This window comes from Pelodiscus sinensis, chromosome 4 (assembly GCF_052426305.1).
Source record: "Pelodiscus sinensis isolate ZL-2025 chromosome 4, ASM5242630v1, whole genome shotgun sequence".
NCBI lineage: Eukaryota > Metazoa > Chordata > Testudines > Trionychidae > Pelodiscus > Pelodiscus sinensis.
Genome location: NC_143055.1, coordinates 95,354,134 through 95,380,799, shown reverse-complemented (window position 1 = coordinate 95,380,799; position 26,666 = coordinate 95,354,134). Strand labels below are relative to the sequence as shown.

Genomic DNA, 26,666 nt, shown 5'->3' with positions numbered 1-26,666 from the left:
TTGGTGAATCAAGTTTATAGTCAGCACAATCAGTGAATACTGAACAGAAATCCTGTAGCTGCCTTAAATTTCTCCAGCAAAAAGTATTCAAAAGCAGCCCAGAAATTGAGAAGTTATTTCTTAGCATTACCGCTCTGCACAATTTACAACCAAGCTCCTTATATATTACACAAACTATTCATAGTAGGGCTGTTAAGTAATCACAGTTAATCCAGGCAATTAACTCAAAATAAATAATGGTGATTAATCACACTAATATTTTTCCTACATTTTAAATTACAATACGGAATAAAATATATTATTTATTACAATCTTTTGTTTCAAATTCACAGTGCAAATATTTGTATTTTTCAATTCACCTCAGAAGTATTGTAGCGCAAAATTGTAACTTACAAATGCAGAGTATTTTGATTACTGCACTCAAATTAAACAGTATAAAACTTTAGACCCAACAAATCCACTCAGTCCCACTTCTCGTTCAGTCTACTCTTAAGAAAACATGTTTGTTTACAGTGACGGGAGATGCATCTTATTTAGAATTGTGATGGGGTGAGGTCACAGTCAATCCCTTGGGGGTGATTTCTGGGTGCTGATAAAGCCACTGCCGCCCTTCCTTTTGCTCTCTGGGGCTTCTCATGGGACTGGTCCTGCTAAGCCAGCTCCCTGGTCTCCCCAAGCCAAGGCACAGAGTTAAAAAACAACCCTCCCCCCACTTCCTTCAGGTCAAAGGAAAATGCAGTTTTGGGCCCAGCTTCTTGGGGTACCACTCCTCAAATGGGATCAAATCCCCCAGTGAATTATTTAGGTAATGAATTATTTAATAATGAAAGGGGGAACATACACACTGATTGCTCCACCCAGCAATAATTATTTACACCGGGCTTGATAGAAAATAAGTGATTTTGTTAAGTACAAGCAGTATGATTTAAGTGGTAATAGGTGAGAACAGGGAGAGCAAAGTAGATTACAAACTCAGAACAGTAAACACTTAGCTACGTCTACACTAAAACTCCAGTACAAACTTACTACAAACTCACCCTAAAAGTCTTTCTTTCCCAGCCAAGCGTTCCAAACGGAGCAGCCTCCTTTTCCCTGGGTTGTCTGGTTTCGTCCTTTCAGTGTGCCACACCAGCCAGCCAAAAGACCAAAGACTCCTACTTTCCTATTGTTTTTCAAGATTCCTTTATTGCATGGGGAGTCACCTGGCCCATTCCTACCACCAGTGAACGGGGCGACCAGCTGAAATCTACTTGCCACGGGCGAGGAGATAAATGGATTTGTCGAGTCCTGTGCATTTTCATTACCTTAGTTCAGGCATGTCCAAAGTCCGGCCCGCGGGCCAAATGCGGCCCGCGGTCGGATTTAATACGGCCCCCCGCTTCTCCCGGCTCCCCGGTGCTTTTTTTAACTGGCGCGCTCAGCGCGCCGCTTCGGGCCGCCGCTGCCGCAGTCCCAAACCCTGCCCCTGCACTCCGCTTTGGGGCTGAGAGTGCAGGGACAGCCCCCGCTTCCTCCCCCTCTCCTGGCTCCCCGGCGCTCCTCTGACTGGTGCCGCTTCCGGCCGCGCCGCCGCCATCCATGGCGGCCGCTGCAGTCCTAAAGTCCTCTATATAGGGCACGTCCGCAGCCCCGCTCCCCCGCTTGGCTACAGGTTCGCCCTGCCCCCGGGCCGCCGTGAGGCCAGCGTGCCCTGCGCTCTCCGCCCGCCTCTGACCCTGCAAGCCCTCTACCTTGGGGCTGAGAGTGCAGGGACGGACTCCGCAGCTGCTGAGATCAGGGACGGACTCCGCAGCTGCTCAAGCTCAGTATCTGTGATTGGCCCTGCGCACTGTCAGCTTCCTGGCGGGCTCAGGCACGTGGAGCTGCGAACATTAGAGACTTCGCCACAAACGGGCTCAGGCACGTGGAGCTCATCATTAGAGACTTCGCCACAAACAGCCACAAAGGCAAGAGAATTCTTGTTGGGCAGTGTATTAGTGCAGTGTATTACTTGGGCAGTGTATTAAACCTCTGGCACTGCGCTCACATGATCCCTTCCCCTTCTGGTCAATTTAAAAAAATGGCGACTGTAAATAAGAGAAGGAAAGTTGACAGTGAGGGCCGCCGCTTCCAGGACAGGTGGAAAGTGGAATATTTCTTCACTGAAATAGAGAATCACTGTGTTTGTCTGATATGCCAAGAGACTGTGGCTGTTTATAAGGAATTTAATGTCAAGAGACACTACCAGTCGAGACATAGCACATACGACAAGCTTACAGGGCACGACCGCAGTGAAAAGTTGAAGCAACTTGAAGCTGTTTTAATGTCACAACAGAAATTTTTCATAAGAGCCCGTGAGTCAAATGAAAATGCCACAAGGGCGAGCTATGAGGTGGCAACGTTAATTGCTAAAAATTGCAAATCTTTTGCTGAGGGTGACTTTATCAAAGAATGCGTTATGAAAATGGTTGAGAATATCTGTCCCGAGAAGAAGCAAGAGTTTGCCAACATTTGCCTGGCTCGTAACACTGTAGTACGGAGAATTGAAGAGATTTCATCAGATATTAAGAGACAGTTGACATCCAAAGGAGTGGATTATGACTTCTTTTCAATAGCCTGTGATGAAAGCACGGACCTATCTGACACAGCTCAGTTGCTGATTTTTATGAGAGGGGTGGACGATGAAATGAATGTGACTGAAGAGCTACTTGACCTCCAGAGCCTTACGGACCAAACAAGAGGAAAAGATTTATTTGTTTCTGTTAGTTCCGCCATAGATGACATGAAACTGCCTTGGAACAAAGTTACTGGGATTATTACTGATGGGGCACCTGCCATGGTTGGTGAACAAAGTGGATTATCAACCCTAATCTGTAACAAGGTGATCGAAGAAGGAGGCAAAGCTATTAAACTCCATTGTATCATTCATCAACAAGTTCTCTGTACTAAACATCTCAAATATGATCATGTTATGAAACCGGTGCTAAAGACTATTAATTTTATTCGCTCTAAAGCCCTGTGCCACCGCCAGTTTAAACAGTTTCTACTGGACATCCAGGCTGAATATGAAGATGTTTTATATCACAACGATGTAAGATGGCTCAGTCGGGGGTCTGCACTGCAGCGTTTCTACTCTCTCAGAAAGGAAATCGGAGAATTCTTGGAAACAAAGGGACAACCAATGCGAGAACTATCTGATCCTATTTGGCTGGCTGATTTGGGGTTTCTAGTTGACATAACAAAGCATCTGAATGTACTGAACACGAGTCTTCAGGGGAAAGATGCAGCGGTGAACCAGCTTTATTCACACCTCAAAGCCTTTGGGACAAAGCTGCAACTTTTCATAAGGCAGTTGTCACAAACACAGCCCAATACCATACATTTTTCAGCGTTGCAGGAAATAATGAACAGTTTTCCACAGGACAATATCAGTGCGCAAACGAGCAGGTATGCAGCAGACATTGCATCTCTGGCTGGGGAGTTTAAACGGCGCTTTCAGGACTTTGCAGCTATTGAAAAGGAGATCAGCCTTTTCTCCTCTCCATTCTCTGTTGACCCCGAGAATGCTCCAGATCAGCTGCAGCTCGAGTTCATTGAGCTGCATTGTGACAGCGAGTTACGCAGTCGTCACCAACAGCTCTCTCTTGTGAACTTTTACCGCCAACTGGATAAGAGCCGGTTTCAAGAGATTCGAACATTGGCTAAGAAAATGCTGAGCTTGTTTGGCTCAACATATGTGTGTGAGAAGACATTCTCTGCTATGAACTTTAACAAGAACCGCGTGAGGACAAGACTAAGTGACTCTCACCTGCGTGACATTTTGCGCATCAAAACCACTGCCTTTGAACCAGACCTAGACTATGTACTGCAGTCCAGATCTCAGTTTCACCCTTCACATTAGTGTAGGCAAGTTTTTTTTTCAATTGAGATGAATACATTGTAAAATCTCAGTTAATGTCAGTTGGTCTAAATCAGTTATAAATATATTTGGACACAACATGTATAGTTGGTGTTATGTCGTTTGCCGTTTGCAATAAACTTTGCATAAAATAGTTAATTTTCATTTAATTTTAATGGTTCAAAGAATGTCAGGCAAAATGGTCGGCCCTCACGCATGTTCACTTCATCAAATCTGGCCCTCTTTGAAAAAAGTTTGGACACCCCTGCCTTAGTTAGATGCCATCAGCAATTGATTTTCTTTTTTGGTGGTTCGGGTAATATAATTTCCACTTTGGAATGCTGCTCTTTTAAGACTGCTGTAACCATGCTCCACACCTTGTCCCTTTCAAGTTTCAGATGGCACTTCAGATTCTTAAACCTTGGATCAAGTGCTGTAACTATTTTTAGCAATCTCACAATGCGTTTTCTAAATTTGCAGTATAAGTGTCCTTACAATGAACACGTGTTGGGTCATTATCTGAGACTGCTGTAACATGAAATAGATGGCAGAATGCAATTAAAGCAGGAGACACATAGTTCACCCCTAAGGAGTTCAGTCATGTTTAATTAACACTTTTTTTTAAAATGAGTGTTATCAGCATAGAAATATATCCTCTGGAATAGTGGTCAAAACATAAAAAGGGACATGTTAATTTTTACCATATATGGCACATGAATATATGATGTATCATCAGCTACAACAGAACCATGCAAACACCTGTTCTCACTTGCTGTTGACATTGTAAACAAGGAGTAAGGAGCATTATTCCCTGCAAATTGTTACCAAACTTGTTTGCCTGAGAAGTAGGACTGAGTGGAGCTCTAAAGTTTTACATTATTTTATTTTTTGCATGCCGTTAAAAAAAAAAACCCACAACATAATTCTAAATTTGTAAGTTCGAGTTTTGATAGGGAGACTACACAGTAGTACGCGTTGAACCTCTCTAACCTGGTACTCTCTGGTCCAGCAACATCCATGGTCCAACAAATCCACTTATCATGAGTGTGGTCAAGTTTCCTGCGCTTCCATAAAGTTTGCTTATTGCCACGAGATCTGGCTCTCAGTGTCCTGTGCTGATATTGAGTTCTAATTTACCCCTAAATGTTTTCTAAAGAGCCCAGTGAACAATGGAAGTGTTGGTAATGCTGCTAAGCAATATTGACCTCCCAGGGTTCAGCAAATTCTCTGGTTTGACACCACTCAGATCCTGATTGTGACAGACTGGAGAGGTTCAACATGTACTTGATTGAGGTGTTAGGGAAGAGTCGCCAAGTTTTGTTTTGTTTTTAAATGTACTCCATTTTGTTTTCCTCTTTAAGATGGTGGCCAAACTCCTGGTTACCGTCTCCTGTCAGAAAAGAACACGAAAAAGAGGAACGTTGGGAAAGAAAAGTTGGGAAAAATGGGTCACATGACTCCAATCTGCCCGGTAACCAGAGGGCTCTTAAGGGGAGTTCACCCGCCCCTCAGGGCTCTCTGTGTGAGTATCATCAGTACAACCCAGCAGTGCTAGGGCGACAGCTAACAAGCTGTTTGGCTTTGTAGGCCGTCTGAGCAGAAGCCAGACTGGTTGCTGACAACCCTTTGTGGTGCAGCAATCCAGTTTCACAGCTGTAATAACTGCTAACTTAGGGTTTATTTTGTTTAGTTAGGAGTCTGCAGCAAGACCAGTCACACACACATGTATACATACCATCTCATCCTCCAGTCCACACATCACACGCAGGATGGCGTATAAAGTATACAAGGAAGGAAGGAAGACCAGAAACAAGAAGACTGTCTATTTACTTGGGTCTCTATAACTCCCATCTTGTCTCTGCTTGTTCCTTTTTCCTCAGCCTGAAGACATTCACCTACCTCTTTTCTCCAGACATCAAGACAGTGGTAGGACTATTTAATATCATTCCTATTTTGGGTTCTGGCTTCACACCAGGCTTCACTTGTGACAACCGGATTTTATGTTTGCTTTCTAAGTTTAGTATTTTGTTAAATAAAACAGTTGTAGTTTCAGCCATTTCTGTTAGACTTGATTAATGCACGGTGATACAGATAGGTTCTACACCTGCGTGTCCCAAGAAGCAGGATTGAGTCCTGGACTAACAGAGGTGAATGGAAAACACTTATTTTTACAGTGCAGATGTTTGTACTAAACAAATAAAGTGAGCACTGTACACATTGTGTTCTGTGTTGTAACTGAAATAGATTTGAAAATGTAGAAAACATCCAAAAGTATTTAAAATAAATGATATGCCATCATTAACAGTGTGACTAATTGCACAATTATTTTTTAATGACTTGACAGCCCTAATTCATAGTATGATCCAGAAAGCCTTCACAAATTTTCTATTAGTACATAAGAACGGCCATACTGGGTCAGACCAAAGGTCCATCTAGCCCAGTATCCTTTCTGCCAACAGTGGCCAATACCAGATGCCCCAGAGGGAGGAAACATAAAAGGTAATCGTCACATGAACTCTCTCCTGTCACTCATTTACAGACAAACAGAGGCTAGGGACATCATCCCTACTCATCCTGGCTAATAGCCATTAATGGACCTAAGCTCCATGAATCTGTCTAGCTCTTTTTTTAACCCTGTTAAAGTACTCGTCTTCACTACATCCTCTGGCAAGGAGTTCCACAGGTTGACTGTGCACGGAGTGAAGAAAAACTTCCTTTTGTTTCTTTTAAACCAACTGCCTATTAATTTCATTTGGTGACCCCTAGTTCTCATATTGCGGGAATAAGTAAATAACTTTTCCTTACTCACTTTTTCCACACCAGTCATGATTTTATAGACCTCTATCATATCCCCCCTTAGTCTCCTCTTTTCTAAGCTGAAAAGTCCAAATCTTTTTAAATCTCTCTTCATATGGGATCTGTTCCAAACCCCTAGCCATTTTTGTTGCCCTTTTCTGAACCTTTTCCAATGCCAATATTTTTTTTTTTAGATGAAGCCACCACATATGTATGCAGTATTCAAAATGTGGGTGTAGCATGGTTTATATAAAGGCAATGAGATATTCTCTGTCTAATTCTCTATTCCTTAAAGGATTCCTAACATTCTATTTGCTTTTTTGACTGCCGCTGCACACTGAGTGGATGTTTTCAGAGAATTATCCACATGTGCATTACTTTACATTTATCAACATTAAATTTCATTTGCCATTTTGTTGCCCAATCACTTAGTTTGGTGAGATCTTTTTGAAGCTCTTCACAGACTACTTTAGTCTTAACTATCTTGAGCACTTTGATATCACCTGCAAATTTTGCCACCTCACTGTTTACCACTTTCTCTAGATCATTTATAAATAACTTGAATAGGATGGGTCCCAGCACAGACCCTTGTGGGACTCCACAAGTTACCTTTCTCTACTCGGAAAACTTATCATTTATTCCTACCCTTTGTTTCCTGTCTTTTAACCAGTTATCAATCCACAAAAGGATCTTCCCTCTTATCCTATGACAACTCTTACTTTACTTAAGAGCCTTTGGTGAGGCACCTTGTCAAAGCCTTTCTGGAAATCTAAGTACACTATATCCACTGGATCCCTCTTGTTCATATGTTTGCTGACCTCCTCAAAGAACTATAGTAAATTAGTAAAGCATGATTTTCCTTTACTCAGGTTTGGGGTATCTCCCCAATATGGTCAGCGAAAAGACTGAAGCAAAGAATTCATTTAGCATCTCCACAATGCCTTTATCATTTCTGAGTGCCCCTTTAGCACCTTGATCGTCCAAAGGCCTCACTGGTTGTTTAGCAGGCTTCCTGCTTCTGATGTACTTAAACATTTTGCTATTACAGTACTTTGAGTTTTGGGCTAGCTGTTCTTCCAACTCCTTTTTGGCTTTTGTTATTATATTTTTACACTTAAACTTTGTCAAATTATACTCCTTTCTCTTTTCCTCACTAGGAATTGACTTCCATATTTTAAAAGATGTCTTTTTTATCTGTGTCTGCTTCTTTTACTTAGTTGTTAAGCCACAGTGGCACTTTTTTTGGTTCTCTTACTGTGTTTTTTAATTTGGGATATACATTTAACTCGGGCCTCTTTTATGGTGTCTGTTGGACTGCTGAGCTGTTTTTCGTACCAAAGGGATGTTAAATTTTGTTACATTATGGTCACTATTTTCAAGTAGTCCAGTTATATTTACCTCTTGGACCAGATCCTGTGCTCCACTTCGGACTAAATCAGAATAGTCTCTCCCCTTGTGGGTTCCAGTAAATTATACTAAGGTGACCAGCAAACAATTATGCACATTATTTAAAGACACAACTATGCACATTAAAGTCTTTTGCATTTTTTAAATAGGTTTCATTGCATTTCTTACCCATTCGAACCACAGGACAGCTCTTTTTGCACTCCTGACGGCATTTCTTTGGCTTACATTTGTCATGGTTGACAATAGCAATTCTTGTTAACTTGTCAGCCATATTGTGCAATTTAGGTTTTTATTTACACCAATTGGAGATTCAAAGATGGAAGTGAACGCTTCAGGGTCTAAAAACAAAACAAATGAGAGAGAACTGGATTCACCAATAGCACAACAAAAATGTATGTTGTTGAAATTATTAATAAAATTAGTGCAGGAACACAGACAGAATGTTTGTTGTTCTTATAATCCATTAAACAAATTCAGAAATTAAACAATTAAATGTTGTCAGTTTTAATACAATTGCAGAACAACTAGCACAGACTTTCCATTTCATTACTATATTCCCACTGTAAAATTAAGCCATGTCAACTGCAAATGCATACTTAATGTAACTCTGAGAAGAAAATTACATCACATTTGATGTATCAGGACAGAAGGTGAACATATATATTGCTGTCAGGGTAAAATTTCAATTCCTCGTGGTGATTCAGTCACATATTTATGCAACCTGCTATGAAGTGAACTTGGGTGGAGGGGAGAGACACAGAGGCTCAGGGCTTATCCCAGGGCCAAATGAACTCTTCTGGGGGCCTGAGCCTAGCAGAGTTTTGTGGAACACCTCTAGGCTCTGGAATAACAAAATGAAGGATTTAGTGTGCATGAGGGGGCTGTGGAGGAGCAGGGGTGAGGGTGCAGGTGTGTGCTACAGATGTGCAGGGCTCGACAAATTATGCAAAACCATAATCGCCAAACAAAAAAGGGACTCACCACTCCCCCAAAAGTGTTTTTAATGACAAATTCCTAATAAGAATAAGAACAGTAATTACTAATAAGTTATTAATAAATATCACCCACGTTATTAATACATATTTTATAAACCTCTACCTTTTCCCTCTGCTGCCATGTCTCCTCCCCTTGCTCCATCAGCTCCCCTGGTACCTGCTGCCTCCCAACTCCTCACCCTCCTCTGCTGTCCTGACTCCTGCCCTTCTCACTGCCTTCAGCCTTCCTGAGACCTGCCCCCCTCCACCAGCCCTTCTCTCCCCCCTGTGCCCATTCCTCTAGTAGCCTCACTCTGAACATGTGAGCTACCCCTCCTCATCCCCTCTCCTAACACCTCCCTCTACACACCTGCCCTGCCTCTCTCCTCTGGTGCTGCCCTTCTGCTTCACCCCCAGAATCCCCTGGCACTCGTACCCTCCTGGTGCCACCCCTTTCCCCCACTGCCCCTGCCCCCTTTGCCCTCTTTTTCCCTGATGCCCACCCCCTCACCACCCTCTGCTCCCATTCCCCTCATGCTCCTGTGCCCTCACACAAGCCTTGCTCCATCTCCTCCTTCCTCATGTCCAGCCAGCAGCCATCTTTTAATCCAGTTCCCGCCCACTGCCCTGCGCTGCTGCCTCTGCTACCCAAATGGTAATATGTTGCTTCGTGAGACCATTTAAATAACCAATAATGTCATGCTCATTGATGACCCGTTTTATCAGCTACACTCTTACATCCCAATTTTCCAGGATGTGTTACTTTGCCTTTAGCAATATTGAATTTCATCTGCCATTTTCTCAGCCAGTTTTGAGTAGGGATGTAATAGTGTAGTCAACTAACCAATTACCCAATAAGCAAAAGCTTATAGGTAAACACTACAGACTACAACATTTCCCGCCCTCCCACAGGGGCTGCTGCACAGGCAGACAGGCAACCGGCCCACGAGGGGAGCTAGTTTTTAAACTGGTTCTTCTTGTGGGCCAACTCCCACTCGGCACCCAGTGCGGAGTGGCAGGGACTCCTCAGGAGCGGTGCCGGAGTGCACTGGCTGCCGGCCCAGCCTCTGGGAACTACAGAATAGTAGACTAACCAATAAGAATTCATGAGATGACTCGACTATTCAATTAACCAATATTGGGCATCCCTAGCTTAGAGAGATCTTTCTGTAGCTCTTCATACTCCATCTGGGACTTAATTATCTTGCGTAGTTTTGTATCATCTGTAAATTTTGCCACCTCACTGTTAACCTCTTTTTCCACATTGTTTATGAATACGTTGAATAGGACTTGTTACAGTACATATCCCTAAGGGGATACCATTATTTACCTCTCTCCATTGTGAAAATTGACCATTTATAGCCATCCTTAGTTTCCTATCTTATAACCAGCTTCCAATACAATAGATGATATTTGAGGAGGTTAAGCGTTAACATCACATTTATCTTTACTATAACACTACAGAACAAACTTATTTATCAGTTCACACAGTTTCTGTAGGGACACCAGAGAAAGCATTTCCATTGTGCATCATAATGGATATGCCAGTATTTATCTAGGTCCCTAATATACTTAATCAATTCATCCCAGTAGAGAAAAAAATACGGGAGGAGGGTACTCCCTTTGTTGGCTCACTATAGCATCTTTCCCTCTCCTAGCCACGATTACATCAGCCATGAAGAGGAATGAGCAGAGACACACATTCACTTTTTACTTGTGATTCACAGCTCAGAACACCCTAATAATATCTGCATGCCACAAACTGAGCAAAGATAATACTAGCTTAAATACACTTAGTTTGGTTGGATTTAACTGCAAAGTCATACATATTTTGAGAAATACTGGTTGGGCTACAGGCTGAAATTCTGGAGCTCTCACTCCCCTCAATAACAATGTATATTTTAGAGATTAGTGTGTCTGTCTGTGAGTCCATCTGTCTGCAAGCCCATTTTTTCAATAACTCCTCCTAACTGGTAAGAGCTAGGACCACCAAATTTAGAATGGAGCTTCCTCTTATCCTAACTTAAGGCAAAGTCATGGTTTTGTGGTGTCAGGAAAATGGGACATGCCAGGAATTTTATTGTTTTCCATAACATGGAAAGGAGTGGGTTGAGTGGAGGGATGCTAGTATACTCAGTCACCACTGGGGGAAGAGAGCACAAGGGACAACTACATTGTAGAGTGACCACAGAGGCAGCCACCCCACCAAAAGAGTGGCTAGCTAGGGATAGGGCTCACCATCTTACCTGCCATTAGCCCAAGTGGCCTTCCCAGCCTCAAACCTCTACCCACCAGCCCTTTGCCTCAGACCGGGACGGGGAAAGAGAGCGTAGAACCTTGCTGGCTCCACCAGCGCACCCCCTGGGAGCACTGCCAGAGGCCAGCACAGTAGCCCTGGACCATGCTTCAGGAGCCACAGCCGGCCCCTCACATACCGCAAGCCTGCGCAGTCCCCTTCCCCCGAGGCAGGTTGTGCCAGTGGGAAGCCTGTGTGGACTCCCTCTTTGGCCCTGCCCTCTGGCCTGGGCAGCACCAGCTGGAGGCCTGTACCTGCCTGCCTCCCTCCCCCCAGCCTGGTTACATTTGTTGGTTACATTTTTATAAATACTGTGGAAACAAGTAGCATTTAGAATCACCTAATTTATAGTCAATATTGCTGCTTTCAATTTCTTTAGGTGGCTCAGAATACTTAAGTATTCTATCTATTTGATTTTTACCAACTACAGAGTAAATTTGGATTAGTAAATTCCATTTGAAAGGTAACTTCAAGAATATTTACCAGAAGATGATGATGATGAGAGAAACTAAAAACTGCTAGTGAGAAAATGACCATGGCCTACAACATATTTAAGATCATAGCAAATCATATTCATTTCACATCAAAGCTTTCCTATCGTTGCCATTGACTACTCTATCTTAATGTGATTTATAAAATGTCTAAAAATTGAAAAGCACACAAAATGCTAGGAGTGGCTAAGTGCATATCTAGGAATATTTCTGGCACACTCGTATGGCTTAACACCAACTCCTTCTTGAATCTTTAACCAAACAAAAAACCATTTTCTTCTTAAAATAAGCAAAACAGTGCTGAATTACTGTGTAAAGTGCAATTTACTATAATATATAGAAGAATATGCAACTGTTAGTTAAAAAGGAAATTGATAGGACAATGCAATTATATTAAAAAGCAAACAGATCTGTATTCAGGATTGACCACATATTAAAAACATTTACTGTACTTTGCAAAAAGCAGATGGAATGTTCAACATAAGAAAAGCCATGCTGAGTCAGACCAAAACTCCATCTAGCCCAGTATTTTGCCTTCCAACAGTGGCCAATGCTAGGTGTGGCATAGGAAATGAACAGAATAGGTAATTTTCCAGTGACGCATCCCCTGTCGCCTCGCCATTCCCATTTTTTGGCAACCAGAGGCTACCATTTCTGCCCAACCTGGCTAATAGCCATTGATGGATCCATCTTCCATGAGTGTATTTAGTTCTTTTTTAAAGCACATTTTAAAAGCACTAACTAAAAAGATAGTATTTACTTTTTTTAAAAAAAGAAGAAAACTAATACTCTTCAAGAAACAGGACTCAATTACAGAACTATAGGATGACTATGAGCCGCCATTGTGACATGACTGTGAAAAAGGCTAATACGGTCTTGGGATGTATTAGGCGAGGTTTTCCAGTAGGGATAAGGAGGTGTTAGTGCCATTATACAAGGCATTGGTGAGGCCCCATTTGGAATACTGTGTGCAGTTCTGGTCTCCCATGTTTAAGGAGGATGAATTCAAACTGGAACAGGTACAAAGAAGGGCCACTAGGATGATCCGAGGAATGGAAAACCTGTTTTATGAAAGGAGTCTCAAGGAGCTTGGCTTGTTTACTTAAGCAAAAGAAGGCTGAGGGGGGACATGATTGCACTCTTTAAATATATTAGAGGAATAAATACCAGGGAGGGAGAGGAATTATTTAAGCTTAATACTAATGTGGACAGAAGAACAAATGGATATAAGCTGGCTAGTAGGAAGTTCAGACTTGAGATTAGACGAAGGTTTCTAACCGTTAGAGGAGTGAGGTTCTGGAACGGCCTTCCAAGGGAAGTAGTGGGGGCAAAAGATCTATCTGGCTTCAAGATTAAACTAGATGGGTTTATGAAGGGGATGGTTTGATGAGATAACATGATCTTGGTAACTAACTGACCATTCATTATCAGTGGGAAATAAGTCAATGGAGGGATGATAGGAGCTACTTTAGAGAACTTTCTGGGTGTCTGGCTGGTGAGTCTTGCCCACATGCTCAGGGTTTAGCTGATCGCCATATTTGGGGTCGGGAAGGAATTTTCCTCCAGGGTAGATTGGCAGAGGCTCTGGAGGTTTTTCGCCTTCCTCTGTAGCATGGGGTACAGATCATAGCTGGAGGATTCTCTGCATCTTGGGGTCTTCAAACTATTTGAAGGCTTCAATATCTGAGATATAGATGAGAGGATTATTCTAGGAGGGGTGGGTGAGATTATGTGGCCTGCATTGTGCAGGGGGTCAGACTAGATGATCATAACGGTCCCTTCTGACCTTAAAGTCTATGAGTCACTAATAAAGCAAACATATGAGACTTATTAGAGAATCCCTGACAAAGATAAATTTATAAACAGAAATATGTATATAGAACCAATTGTCAGTATCTGAACAAGGAACATCATTATATATTTACAAAAGCTAGAACAGAAGTACCACTATACGCTGAAAGTCCAGAAGCGTATATGAGAAACATATAGGTCTAAGCACAGTTTTTGTACTGCTTTAACTATACTGGTTTCTAAACCATTATAGTTAAAACAAAGTCTGTTAATCTTAACAGAATGCTCATGAGGCACTTTTTGAATATGTAAAGCAAGGCTAAGGGTTAATATTTCTGATTACTGTGAAGTAGCATCACATTGTCAAACACCACACTGAAATAGGAATGTGGATGGATATGTTTAATAGTGATGAACAACAGAAATTGTGACTCATTCACACAATAGGGATGTTAAATATCAATTAATTAACAAATCAAATAGTCAATGGGATTTCCATCAACTATTCGATTAGTTGATAAGGACTAGCACATGTTCTTCCTTTGAAATGCCTCTGCGCATTTCAAAGACTGAAATGCCACATGGAGCCCGGAGCAAGCAGGGAGTCCCCTCCTGGACACCCAGATCCATGCGGGCACTTCCAGTAGGGGCTCTTGTATATTTTGAAGACTGAAACGCTGTGTGTGGAGCCTGAGGCCAGCAGGGAGTCCCCTACTAACCCCAGGCTCCATGCAGTGCTTCTGCTTTGAAATGTACAAGAGCCCCTGCTGGGAGTCTTGAATATTTCAAAGCAGAAGCACCACCACTATGCCCCTGCCCAGTCCCACAGAGCTGGAGTTGGGAGGAACCGGCTTTTAAGCCGGCTCCCCCCAGCCACCCTCCTCTTCCCACCCTTGCTGCCTCTTTGTGATAGAGGTAGCAAGGGGAGGAGGAGAGTGACTAGTCGATTAACGTGTCAACTATCCGATAAGCTTTTGTTTATCTTAGTCAACTAGTCACTTACATCCCTATCGCATAGCAACAAAATACACACTGTAAGAAGCTTCATCCAAGAACAGTGTTTCTTAAACTGTGTTCATGTGCCGCGTACAATAACAGAGTTCTAAATGGCTGCCCTTAAAGGGGCAGGCAACCTTTTTTTTTTTGGCTCAGTAACTTCCCTCTGCCTCCCCCCTCCCCTTTTTTGGCTCAATAAAAAATCCTTGGTGTTCCTCATTAAAAAATATTGTTTGGTGTTCCTCAGTCTTACAAAGTTTAAGGAACGCTGTCCTAGAAAATATCCTTGAAGGGGAGAAGGGGATTATGAATACAAGTATCTTCTGCCATATGAAAGCTATAGAAAAATATATTTGGGGAGAAGAGATGTGAAAGTGATTAAGCCTGGGCTCATCAGCTAATGTGCATGGTTACATGCAGGCCCCCTTCACTCACGCTGCTACTTCTATCAGAAGCGGGAAGGGCAGGTGGGAGCCAGCTTTTAAATCAGCTCCTGCAGAGCTGCCTGCCTTCTCCCCATGATGGTCCTGGAGCAAACCATTTTCCTATTGTTGGCAAGAATCTTATTACCTTTTTCCTTAATCTAGGTACTGATCCTGGACTGTGCTTTGCAAATCTCCATCTTTCATAAATCTCCGACTATTAAGTATTTTATACTTTTGAGGAGCCCCATAAGCCTCTAACTACTGCAAAACCTTGTTTTCATTAGAGAAAAAGTGTGTTATTACCTTGTGTTAGACACCACAACATACAATTATAGTGGGAAAAAAGGAGCCTTAATGTTAATATTAGCATATAGTGGAAAACAGTAATCTTCCCACCAATATTAACAAAGACAACTACAACTGCTTTTCTTCACTATAATTTTATGTTAGGTTCTTACTTTCTGTTAGTTAACATATGGTCTCTCCTTTGAGGCAGTTCCTGCAGCATCTACCTTTTATGGCTGATTTCAGCAGCAGTATGAAATTGACATAGCTGTCAGTTTCATTCTGCCACTGCATGGCAAAGATATGATACATAAAGTCTGTGGACAGACAGAACAATGTCAGAAAGTTACCCTCACAGTGACATGATCTAAAAGTCAAACTAGAATAAAAATGCACAATTCTGCAGACCCTGACAGCTCCGTCCCAGCAAAGAAATGCAACATTTGGAAGTAAACAGAGGCCTAGCTCAGCACGTCACTGGGACCCACTTACCGTCCAAGCAAACTTACGAATATCAACTTATTCCCACCACAAAGCCGTGATGGATCCAGTCTACGGACAGGGAAGCCAGAGCACGCACCGACTGAGTCACCTTTCCAAAAAACCAGCAGATGCAGACTAGGGAGTCGGGGCCTCCCTCCCCTGGGGCAGAGTGGGTGGCGGGGGAGGCTGCGATCTAACAAGCCAGGGGAGCTGCGTGTTTGGTGCCCCCGACACGTTCAATACTAAGGGGAGGGTCCGGGATCCGATACCGCAGCAGCGACTGGGCGTGAGGCGCTGGACGGCGGGGCAAGGCCGCGCACCGTGCTGGGGAAGGGGCTCTGCTATTAGGGGATGTCGCCAGGCGCAAGGCCCCTGGGAGAGCCCGGCTGCTGCCGGACCCCGCTCAGGCGTTTTCCTGCCCCGTCCAAGAGGCGGCGTCTCTCGCCCGTGGCAGCTGGTGCAGAGACTCGCCAGGCACCGCCCGACCCCGCCCGGGGAAAGGATCCTCTCGGCCCCACTATTGGCCCCACTTACCGGAGAACCACCCGGCCGGGGCAACGGAGCGGGTGGCGGGGACGCACTGGCCCCGCACTCACTGGCAGAGGCACAACGTGCTCCCGCTGCCACCCGGCCAAAATGGCCGCCACCCACCTAGAGAGCGGCTGGAGCCACCAACCATCGAGACGTAAAAGGGAGGCGAAGAGCCGCTCACCATAGAGAGCGGGCGGAGGACGCAGCGCGAGCGCGACGCCTCCGGCCAGGGTGGGGCCAAGAAAGCTTCGGGGACGCTTCTGTTGCGTGACGTCATCGCTCGGTGACGGCGAGAGGGGGCGGAGAGGCGACCGCGCTGCAGAGTGGGCGGGGCGCCTGCGAGGCCCGTGTTCCCCCCTCCCCTCGAGGAGGCTCCGCGCGGACCGTTTCCTACACTCCCCCCCCCTTCCATGTGAGTCGCCCCCACCCCGCAGCGGGGCGAACGCGGCGCGGGGCAGCCGCCTGGCTGGAAGGTGAATTTATGGCGTCTGGTTTCGCGCCCCTCAGGGGGCCGCAGTGGTGCTGAGGCCTGGCAGCGCCGCAGCCGCCACCCGCGTTTCCGCCTGGTCAGTAGCCGGGCTCGGCCGGCGCTAGTGTCAGGCTTGGCGGGACCCCGGGGCCAGGGCTGAGAGCGAAGCCCCTTTCAGGGCTTCTTCGGGCTGCAGGGCGGCTCTTGCGAGCGGCGCCTCTCGGGCTGCCAGGTGCTGCGCCGCGGCCGCAGTGGGGCCAGCCGCTCTCAGTCCTCTCCCAAGCCAGAGTATGTGACTCAGGTGACACCACTGCCTGTGGAGGGGCTGACTTTGGATGCAGTTCGTTGGGCGAGCTGGCTAACTCCCCCGAGTCTCTCTTGTACGTCGGTGCTGGTTTTTACATTCCCAAGATGTGTCTTGAGTATTGATTTGAAGTCTCTTTGCTTGTAGGAGAGCAAGATGGTCAGGCTCTCAGGAAGCCTCCGACCTGATATGGCTTGAAGGTCGACTAAATTATTTAACTTTAAATCCTGTCATCATTAATGTGATGGAGGGCCTAGGGACCTGCCCATAATTATATATATTTTTAGTAAAATAAATAGTGTCTTGTAAAAGAGGCCTGACCTAAACTAGAGATAATGAGCCAGAGTGGTTTCTCAAAACAGGCGTTGATGCTACTTTAAGTGTTTGAAAGACTGTTAATGGGATGAAACAAAATACAGGACTATGTAGCACTTTAAAGACTAACAAGATGGTTTATTAGATGATGAGTTTTCGTGGGCCAGACCCACTTCCTCAGATCAAATAGTGGAAGAAAATACCAATGGTTGTGACTATTTTCTTCCACTATTTGATCTGGGGAAGTGGGTCTGGCCCACGAAAGCTCATCACCTAATAAACCGTCTTGTTAGTCTTTAAAGTGCTACATAGTCCTGTATTTTGTTTCAGCTACACCAGACTAACACGGCTACATTTCTATCACTGTTAATGGGATGTTTGCTGTGCCTGTGCTGCCCCCATAGTTGAAACTGCAATGACCAACAGCATGCCACATTAGTTCCATGTGTGGATGTTGCAGGCATGAAGCTTTCTAGTTACAGTAATATGAACTAGGAGCCTAGATTATTCGTTAATTAAACAAATAAATTAGGAGCCTTTCAGTTCACTTCCGTGTAAGGGAGTTACAGTGCAGCACTTTTCATATCCTGGAGCCCGTGTAAGTGATCCCTTTGTATCTTCAGTGGTCTATTTCTCGGGCCCGATCACACTTCTTTTACTGATTTAACACTTTTGGTCAGGAGTCTGTTTATTTGATTTTAGTTAAAAGAGTTATTGGTACACCCCCCAAGTCTGCATACAATTATACCAGGATAGGTTATTCCTCTGTGTTTAAGGGGAAAAAACCATAGTGGTGTAAGGACTGTATACTGATATAAGTGTGTCAAAACTAGATGGATGAGTCACTCTAACTGTATAGGTTTCAAACTAAAATAGTTGAAGTATTATAAAAGCGGTGCCTAACAAACCCTTGGAGAAAGCAATGAGCCCAAAACTGTGTGGCTTGAGACGTGGTTACCACCAGAGAAAATTATTTGGAAAACAGTAGTATCCTTATATCTGGTTGGGGTTTGACAGTGAGGATTAAGGGAAATGCATCTGTCTGTAGACAGTACTATATATGATGCTGATAGGCAGACTGAGATGGTCAAAGGGAAAGTAAACTATTCTCTTTCCTTTTTTCTTTTTATGGTCTTGTGGCTAAACTATGCAAAACATTCTCAATTTATCTTATAAAATGTAGAAATCTGGGTATGTTAAGTAAGCTATTTATTTTAATTCCCTTGTTTCTTAGAGACATCCCAAAGAGAGAAAATCCTTTTACTCTCTAGCGCTCTTAGAAGTTAGGAATTTTGGGAAAATACATGCCCTTCTTAGTCTTGGCCAAAGGTCCACCAAGGTGTTTTTCCTCCATTGTATTATGTTGCCATTAGGTTGTTGTGAAATAGGGATGTCAGAATGTGTGTGTAGAGAGCAGAGTGGCCACTTACTGACCCCGTGAAGGAATAACCCCTCTCCAAGCCCAGGTGGGCCGAGACAGGTCCTGCCCCTTTAATTCCATAGAAGCCAAGGGGTGGGGCAAGGAGCATAACAGCCCAGCCCAGGAGTCCAGTCAGATGTCAGACGCCGGAGGAAGCAGAGGTCTGCCCTGAGCTCTGAGGATCTGGCAGAGGTTGTGGACTGTCCTGGACCTCCAGGTCCATGCTCCAAAGAGGGCACCTTCTTCACCCTACCCCAGAGAGCAGACCGCCAGGACCCTGAGAACCAGTAGCTGATCGAGAGCCAGGTAGATGCTGAGGGGGAGTTAGGAAGTGGCCCAGGGGAAGCCAGTGATTGTCAGGCTAACCTAATAACATTTTAAAGTGTGTGGTGTGTTGCAAATCAGATCCCCGCTGACCTCAGTAGATCTCTGGGTCAGGATATGGTGGACTAGAGAGGGCCTGCGTCCTCCCTGCCACCGCTCATACTAGGTGGCAGTCTCCCCCTCCCCACTTGTGCCTAGGGAACTGTGTTTGGTTGTCTGCCCCTCCCTGAGCCAGGGCTTGGGCTGCACTGACTCTGGCCTGTTTGTTTGACTGCCTTGCCCTGAACCAGGGCTTGGGCTATATATTGACTCTGGAACTGCATTTGTTTGGCTGCCCTGCCCTACCCTGAACCACGGCTGGGGCTCTACTGATGATGAACGTGCATTTTCATTGCTGCCTGCTCCGCCCTCAGGCCCTGTGGTCCAAAAAGGGCCGCTGGACCGTTGTCTATAGGCCTAAGCACAGGTCAGGGGCCCAGGACAAAGTCAGCCATCTTACATGTGGTGGAGAATGTGGGCAAGACTCAGTCCCTGAAGTGAGGGGTGTAAGGATTACTGGGGCACGCCCCCCAAAAATATTAAAAAAGGTGATAGGGAAGAGGGAAATCTAGGGATGGATCTTGATAAATTCTTCAAATTCTTGGGTGAGAGCCAACAGCAGCAGCATCAACAGATGCTGCAGCAAATGTGGGTACATCACCACCACCAGCAGCAGCTGATGCAATAAATGGGGGAGCACCAGCAAAAACTCCTGAAACAGCTAGCGAAGCAGCAACAGGAGATGCAGCAACAGTGTTTTCAGCAGCTGGCCAATATGTGGCCCAAACCTGGGGGTCCCATCCCACTCCCGGCCAAGGACTTCTCAGTGTCTTCTGCACCCGTGCAACTTAACAAAATGGGAGCGGACGATGACCCCAAAGCCTTCCTAGAGCCATTTGAGTGGGTGGCCATAGCAGCAGGGTAGCCTCGAGATCAGTGAGCTACCCTGTTGGCCCCATACTTGACGGGAACTGCCCAGATGGCTTATTAGGGGCTCCCAATTGAAGGCTCCAAGGATTGCCCTCAGGTAAAAGTGTTGTTTTAGATGCTGTAGATATCAGGCCAGAAACTTTCTGGATACTTCTCCAGACTGTCAGATACATGTCAGGGGCTCAATCTTGGGAAGTGGCCCAGGAAATTAGGGATCTCTGTGAGTGATGGTTGTGCCCAGAACAGCACTTGGCCAAGGAGATTGTGCAGCAAACTGCTCTTGAGCCGTTTACCCAAGTACTGACACCCCATACCCGTGCATGGGAGCTCCACCACCACCCAACTACACTGAGTAAGGCCGTCACCTTGATGGAGGACTTCCTGGCTGCCGAGAACCTTGTCAGGCTAAGAGCTCAGGTCCCAACAGAGGGCTACTGCAATAGGCTCCAGTGTCCTGTAATCTGAAAGGTGGGTCCGTGTTGCGGCATGGCCAGGGGCCCATGAAACTCTGGTGGCTCCTTGCCCAGTGAGCATAGTTCCCCACTAGACAAACCTACCCGATTGACTCGCCCAGATCTTGGGCCATGCTTTGCCTGCAGTCGCATGGACCATTTACAGCGGGATTGTTCGGAAATGGACTGTAGCTTTGGCCGGGTATGCATGGCTGAGGCCCGGCCCTGCTGACTGGCGCCACCTAAGATGACAACCGTTGTGGGGTTGGGATTATGGGAAGTTATTCCCCTTCTTGACTTGGGCTGCGGACAGACCTTAGTGAAAAGGGGAGTTATCCCTGACCCCATAGAGATGGTTGGAGAGCTCAAACTCCAGTGTATCCATGGTGATATAAAGACTTCCCCCAGCACTAGGGTAGCCTTAACGATAAATGGGATCACTGAGAAGATGGTAGTGGGGGTGGCCCCCACCTTGGCTTACCCCATTATTCTAGGCCGGGACTGGCCCCGGTTCAATGAACTTCTCCTAGAGGCCGGCCTCCGAGGTTTGGCCCCCTTGACTTCCCTGGAAGGGGAGCCCGCTGGGAGGGACCAAGCCAGCCCCCAGGTAGAGGAACCCCCCAGGGAAGCCAAAGGAGGGCCCTCCATGATAGATGGCCCGGAAAGCCTGGAGGGATTTTGTATACCCCTGGGGAGGAACCTGGAACAGCTAGCCTGGCAGACATCCTCCAAGACCAGCGGGATGACCCAACTCTGCAGTTCGCCTATGACCAGGTAACCCGTATTAACAGAGTAGTGACGAGTCCCCAAAAACCTGAGCTATGGCCCCACTTTGAGCTGGTAGCAGACCATCTGTACTCAGTGTCCCAAGATCCACAGATCCAGGAGAACCAATCCCAGTTACTGGTTCCTTGTTGCCACTGGAGGGCCATCTTAAAGCTAGCCCATGACATCCCTGTGGCTGGTTACCTGGGGCAAGACAAAACCTTGGCTCAAATTCTTTCTTGGTTTTATTGGCCCCGGATCTACCAAGAGATGAGGGACTACTGCTGCTCCTGCCCCGAGTGCCAATTGACTGCGAATGCCAGCGTCCACAAAGCCCCACTGGTTCCCCTCCCAGTGGTTGGGACTCTCTTTGAATGCATAGCCCTCAACCTAATAGGGCTGCTGCCCAGGAGTAAAGCAGGATATCACTACCTTCTTGTCCTGGTGGACTATGTGACCCACTTTCCCAAGGCCATCCCACTGCGAAACACCAGGGCCTGGCCTGTTGCCTCTGAGCTGGTAAAGATCTTCGCCAAGTGGGACTTCCCTGGGAGTTGCTGACTGACCAAGGACTAATTTTATTTCTTGACTCCTCCGCCAGGTGTGTACCTTATTGGAGATACAAAAGCTTCAGACATCGGTATACCATCCACATGCCGATGGAATAGTTGAGCGGTTCAAGCGAACCTTGAAAGGGATGTTGAGGAAATTTCCTCCCACCGAGATGCAGCAGTGGGACCAACTTCTCCTGTCCTTGCTGCTCACTATCCAGGAGGTGCCCCTATCCTCTAGCCACTTCTCAACATTTGAGCTCCTTTATGGGCGTCAGCCCCGTGGGGTGCTCGACCTAATGCAGGAAACTTGGGGAAACACCCCCTTCCCCTCAAAGGGCCTGCTTCAGTATGTTTTACAACTCCAGGAATGGCTGGACCGAGCAGGAGCCCTGGCTCAAGAAAACCTTCCGGCCTCCCAAGAGACCCAGGAAAGGTTCTACAACCAGAAAGCCCGGGAAAAGACCTTTGAGCCTGGGGACCGGGTGCTTTTCCTACTCCCTTTGAAGGAATCAAAGCTCATGGTCTGATGGCTCACAGCTGTCAGATGGGCCCGATTACTTACGAGGTCCACCAGCTTGATAGAAGAAACGACAAGTTTATCGTGTCAACCTTCTGAAACCCTGGCAAGCACGTGAACCGTTACTCATCAACCCCTATCCTGTGGAGCCGGCACTAGAACTCTAGTTACTAGAGTTAGCCGAGGATGAAGGACCACAGCTGGTTGACACACTGTCTGAAGGTCAGCAGAAGCAAACTGCTAAGTTGATAGCTTTTAAGAACACCTTTACCACAGTTATAACCCATTCAATTCAGACACCTCCTGGCCAAATAGTTCAAGATGGGACCCACCCCCTACGGAGACAGATGAGAGACCTTGCAGAGCGAGTTCCAAACTATGGTAGACCTAGGAGTGATTAAGAGATCTGCAAGTGTGTGGAGGAGCCCTCTGGTTCTTGTCCCAAAGTCTGACGGTAGTATTCGATTCTGCATCAACTTCCTCAAAGTCAACGTGATATCAAAGTTTGACATTGACCCGATGCCTAGAACCAAAGAACTTCTATACCGTCTTGGAACGGCACAATATCTTACCACCGTAGACCTGTCCAAAGGATATTGGCTGATAACCTTGGATCAGAAGTCCCGGGAGCAAACTGCATTCTCCACACCCTCGGGCCTGTTTTACTTCGTCTGGTTGCCTTTCGGCCTTCATGGGGCCCCAGCTACCTTCCAGAGGATGATAGACCGAGCCCTCGTGCAGCCTGTGTGGCAGCCTACGTAGACAACGTGGTAGTCTACAGCTGAGACTGGAATGAACACCGGCTAGAAGTTATTGCTGTCCTTCGGACATTCCGGGATGTGGGCCTTATTGCCTATCCCAAGATAAGCTGCATCGGATGGCAGGCGGCCACCTATTTAGGGTATCAGGACTGGGGTTGGTGCACCCCCTCATCAGCAACTTAGAGGCCGTACAGGAATATCCAGCACCCACCATGAAGTAAAGGTACGGCAATTCCTTGGGTTAGCTGAATTCTACCGCCGCTTTGTGCCTCAGTTTGCAGCCATTGCTGCACTCCTCATGGAGCTCCTAACCAAGAATAGCCCACAGTTAGTATGATGGTTCCCTGAATGTGAAAAGGCCTTTCAGACCCTAAAGGACGCACTGTGCAGAAAACCCGTCCTGTTCAGCCCAGACTTCGACTGTCTCTTCATCCTGCAAACAGATGTCTCGGAGGTCGGTCTGGGGGCAGTGCTCTCTCAAGAGACAGATGGGGAGGAGCACCCCATTCTCTATATTAGTAGGAAACTCTTCCTTAGGGAGCGTAACTACTCGGTCATAGAGAAGGAGGCCGTGGCTATCAAGTGGGCAATTGAAGCCCTATGCTGTTACCTCCTCACTGACTCTTTTATACTAATTACAGACCACGTATCCCTCAAGTGGCTGCACAATATGAGAAACACCAGTGGCAGGATTATATGATGGTATCTCATCCTGCAGCAGTACACTTTTATTGTACAGCACCGAGCTGGGAAGGAGAACACCAGCGCTGATTGTCTGTCCGAGGTGGGAGAGGATCAAGTGGCCAGCCCCGTAGACTGGACGCTGGACTGAAGGGGGAGTATGTACTGAGCAGGGGTGGCTGCTCACTGACCCTGAGGGTCCTGCCTCTTTAATTCCACAGAGGCCAGTGGGTGGGGCAGGGAGCATAAAAGCCCTGGCCAGGAGCCCAGTCAGATGCCAGAGGAAGCAGAGGCCTGCCAGTGCTAGGGCCCTGGGTCAGGACGTGGTGGAGTAGGGAGAGCCTGCATCCCTTCTGCCACCCCACACACTGGGTGGTAGTCTCCCTCTCTTCTCTTGTGCCTAGGGAATTGTGTTTGTTTGTCTGCCCTGTCCTGAACCAGGGTTTGGGGTATATATTGACTCTGGAACTGCATTTGTTTGGCTGCCCCACCCTGAACCAGGGCCTGGACTTTATTGACATTGGACTTGCATTTGCATTGCTGCCTGCCCTGCCCTCAGGCCCCGTGGTCTAAAAAAGGCAGCTGAACCGTTGGTTATAGGCCTGAGCTCAGGTCAGGGGCCCAGGACTAAGGCAGCGGGCTTACAGAGTGTAATTAAGTAACAGAGTAATTACTGAAAATTTCAGTGGTTACATGGTTACACGTGGGTGGCAGATAGCTCCAGATGGCTTAAGGTGGCTCTGCCCCCTGTCACTCCCACTATTTCCTCTCTATCAGAGGCAATAATGTGGGGGTGGCAAGCAGTTGTGCTGGGAGCTGATGCATGTCAGGAGCCGGCTTTTAAGCTGGCTCCTCTTGCATACCAGGAGCCTGTGTGTAACTGTGAACAATAACTGATGAGCCCAGGCTCATTGGTTAACCATTTACACTGTTGTTCTTTCACAGCCCTACTGCGGAAGAGTAAAAGGGGAAGAGAGATGGTGGAGGGTGTGGTGATCGTAAGGAATAAACATTTTTCTAGAGAGTTTAATTTAAAAGCTAATTTGTTAAATGTCAAGATTGTAATGCTATTACTAAAAACTTAAATATGGTAAATATTAGGGGGTTGCCAAATGGAGAAGATGCCTCCCTCGAAATTTCAGCTGGAAGCATTCCCCTCCTTCCTGTTGCTAGAATATGCAGGGAGTGGAGAGGAAGAGACTTCCAGCCAGATTAATTGTGATTCTTTTTTTTCATATTCCAGGGAGTGGAAAAAGGTGGAAGTTACTTTTACCTTGCTATTTTCCCTCACCCCAAAAGAATTGACAGTTGCATAAAATATTTGACATGCAAACACCACTTCATAAGCATATTTATTATTCAGAAATAGTTGCCTATTGCCCACAGCGAATAACTTGCAATTCTGTAAATGAAATACAAGAACACATTAATCAAGTTCTCACTTTGCAGGCCTACAATTCTTTCTTTACACACTGCCTGTGCTCTCAATACTTTATTTCTTTCTCAGCACTCTACCCTATTATGAAGCACCAGACAAACCAATCAGAATGTTCTGGAAAGATGCTGAACTGGTTGGACAGAAATGCAGCTCATAAAAAGAGACAATTCAGCCATTTTGTTGTCAGTGATATTAGTGCATTGAATGGTGGCAATCTCTTTTGCAGTCATAGAATTTTTTTCTCCTTGTTTAAGGGGTTAATGGCTCACTTTTAAACAAAAACATGACCATGACCACTGGAAGGAAAAGCAAAAGTAACTTTACAAATGGTGTACCTGTGGAAACTATAGAATTTCATTTTACTTCACAAACGGAAGTAGTTATTTAATAATCCTGAGGTTTTGTTAGAGATTGTTTAAAGCTAGTGTGTTGTTAATTCTTATAAACTTGAGTAAACTGATATGATTTTCTTTTGGTGGAGTGAAGCTGTCATATCCTAAATGGTTACATTGGTTGTGAGATCATCAGGTGAGAGCGAGTATTAAGATTGATCTCTCTATAAACGTGGGAAATTTTCAAAGTACATTTCAAATCTCATCTACCATATATTTTGTCATGACAAAAGCAGCTAAATGTTCTGTGACCTTGGTTTAGTAGGCAGTACATTATTCAAGAGTCAAGAAGCTAGGAAAACTTTTATTTTCCATCAATGTGTGTTTTAAAAAACCCCCAAAAATTCAAATTATGATTAGTAAAAAGACAAACTACTGGCCGCAGACCACAGATATCCTGTTGTTGTTCAGGACAGGCTAAAATCTTCAGAACATCAAAACAGTGTGGAAACCAGATCTGCGGAATTGGAAAGTTGTTCTTTAATTTTTGCTATTATTAGATTGTTATTCCAGAGGTGGTAATTAATGCAACTTAAAGGTCTCCCTCAATGTTTTCCATTATGCTATAATTTGATAATTAATTCCAGCAAGTGATTCATAAAATGGTTATGGTTGGTGATGCAGTAGAGAAAAACTAGATGTTACTTTTCAAGAAGCCATTTTAAACAAATAGGGACAAAATTAAAAAAAAGAGGTAACATAATATTTAGATTTGTTGGTGACCCAATTATGAACTTTATTCCAGTGTCTAATAAAGAATGTGTTAGAGCAGCGGTTCTCAGATTTTATGGGCTCCAGAGCCCTTTACATGTGTAAAAATATATGCGGAGCCCCAGTGGTCCACTGATTGTATGTGTTGTACCTATCGATGTTTCCAGTTTGTCAACCTCATGGAGCCCCTGGAGAGGGCTCCGCAGAGCACAGTTTGAGAAGCACTGTGTTAGAGAATTGAA

General features: G+C 45.5%; 2 protein-coding genes across 8 annotated transcripts in view; one reads left to right on the top strand and one right to left on the bottom strand.

Annotated features, from left to right (window-relative positions):
• Nucleotides 1-16,555, bottom strand: part of ABCE1 (ATP binding cassette subfamily E member 1) — a 36,300-nt gene extending 19,745 nt beyond the window's left edge. The window contains exons 1-2 of one of the 3 annotated variants that reach the window (XM_006131783.4): nt 16,534-16,555; nt 8,249-8,418 (exon numbers count right to left, since the gene is read on the bottom strand). In XM_006131783.4, coding sequence (XP_006131845.1) covers nt 8,249-8,351 — 103 coding nt within the window. In that variant the 5' untranslated portion in view covers nt 8,352-8,418; nt 16,534-16,555. The other 2 variants (XM_006131782.5, XM_075929880.2) reach the window with 2 other exon arrangements.
• Nucleotides 16,556-16,621: 66 nt separating this feature from the next.
• The window catches only part of ANAPC10 (anaphase promoting complex subunit 10), an 81,590-nt gene continuing 71,545 nt past the window's right edge, over nt 16,622-26,666 (top strand). For 3 of the 5 annotated variants that reach the window (XR_016349464.1, XM_075929886.2, XM_006131779.5), the window contains exon 1: nt 16,642-16,825. The gene's annotated coding sequence lies outside the window, so the exon portion shown is untranslated. Of the gene's footprint in view, nt 16,826-16,896; nt 16,919-26,666 lie in introns of those variants that run through there. The other 2 variants (XM_006131780.4, XM_075929885.2) reach the window with 2 other exon arrangements.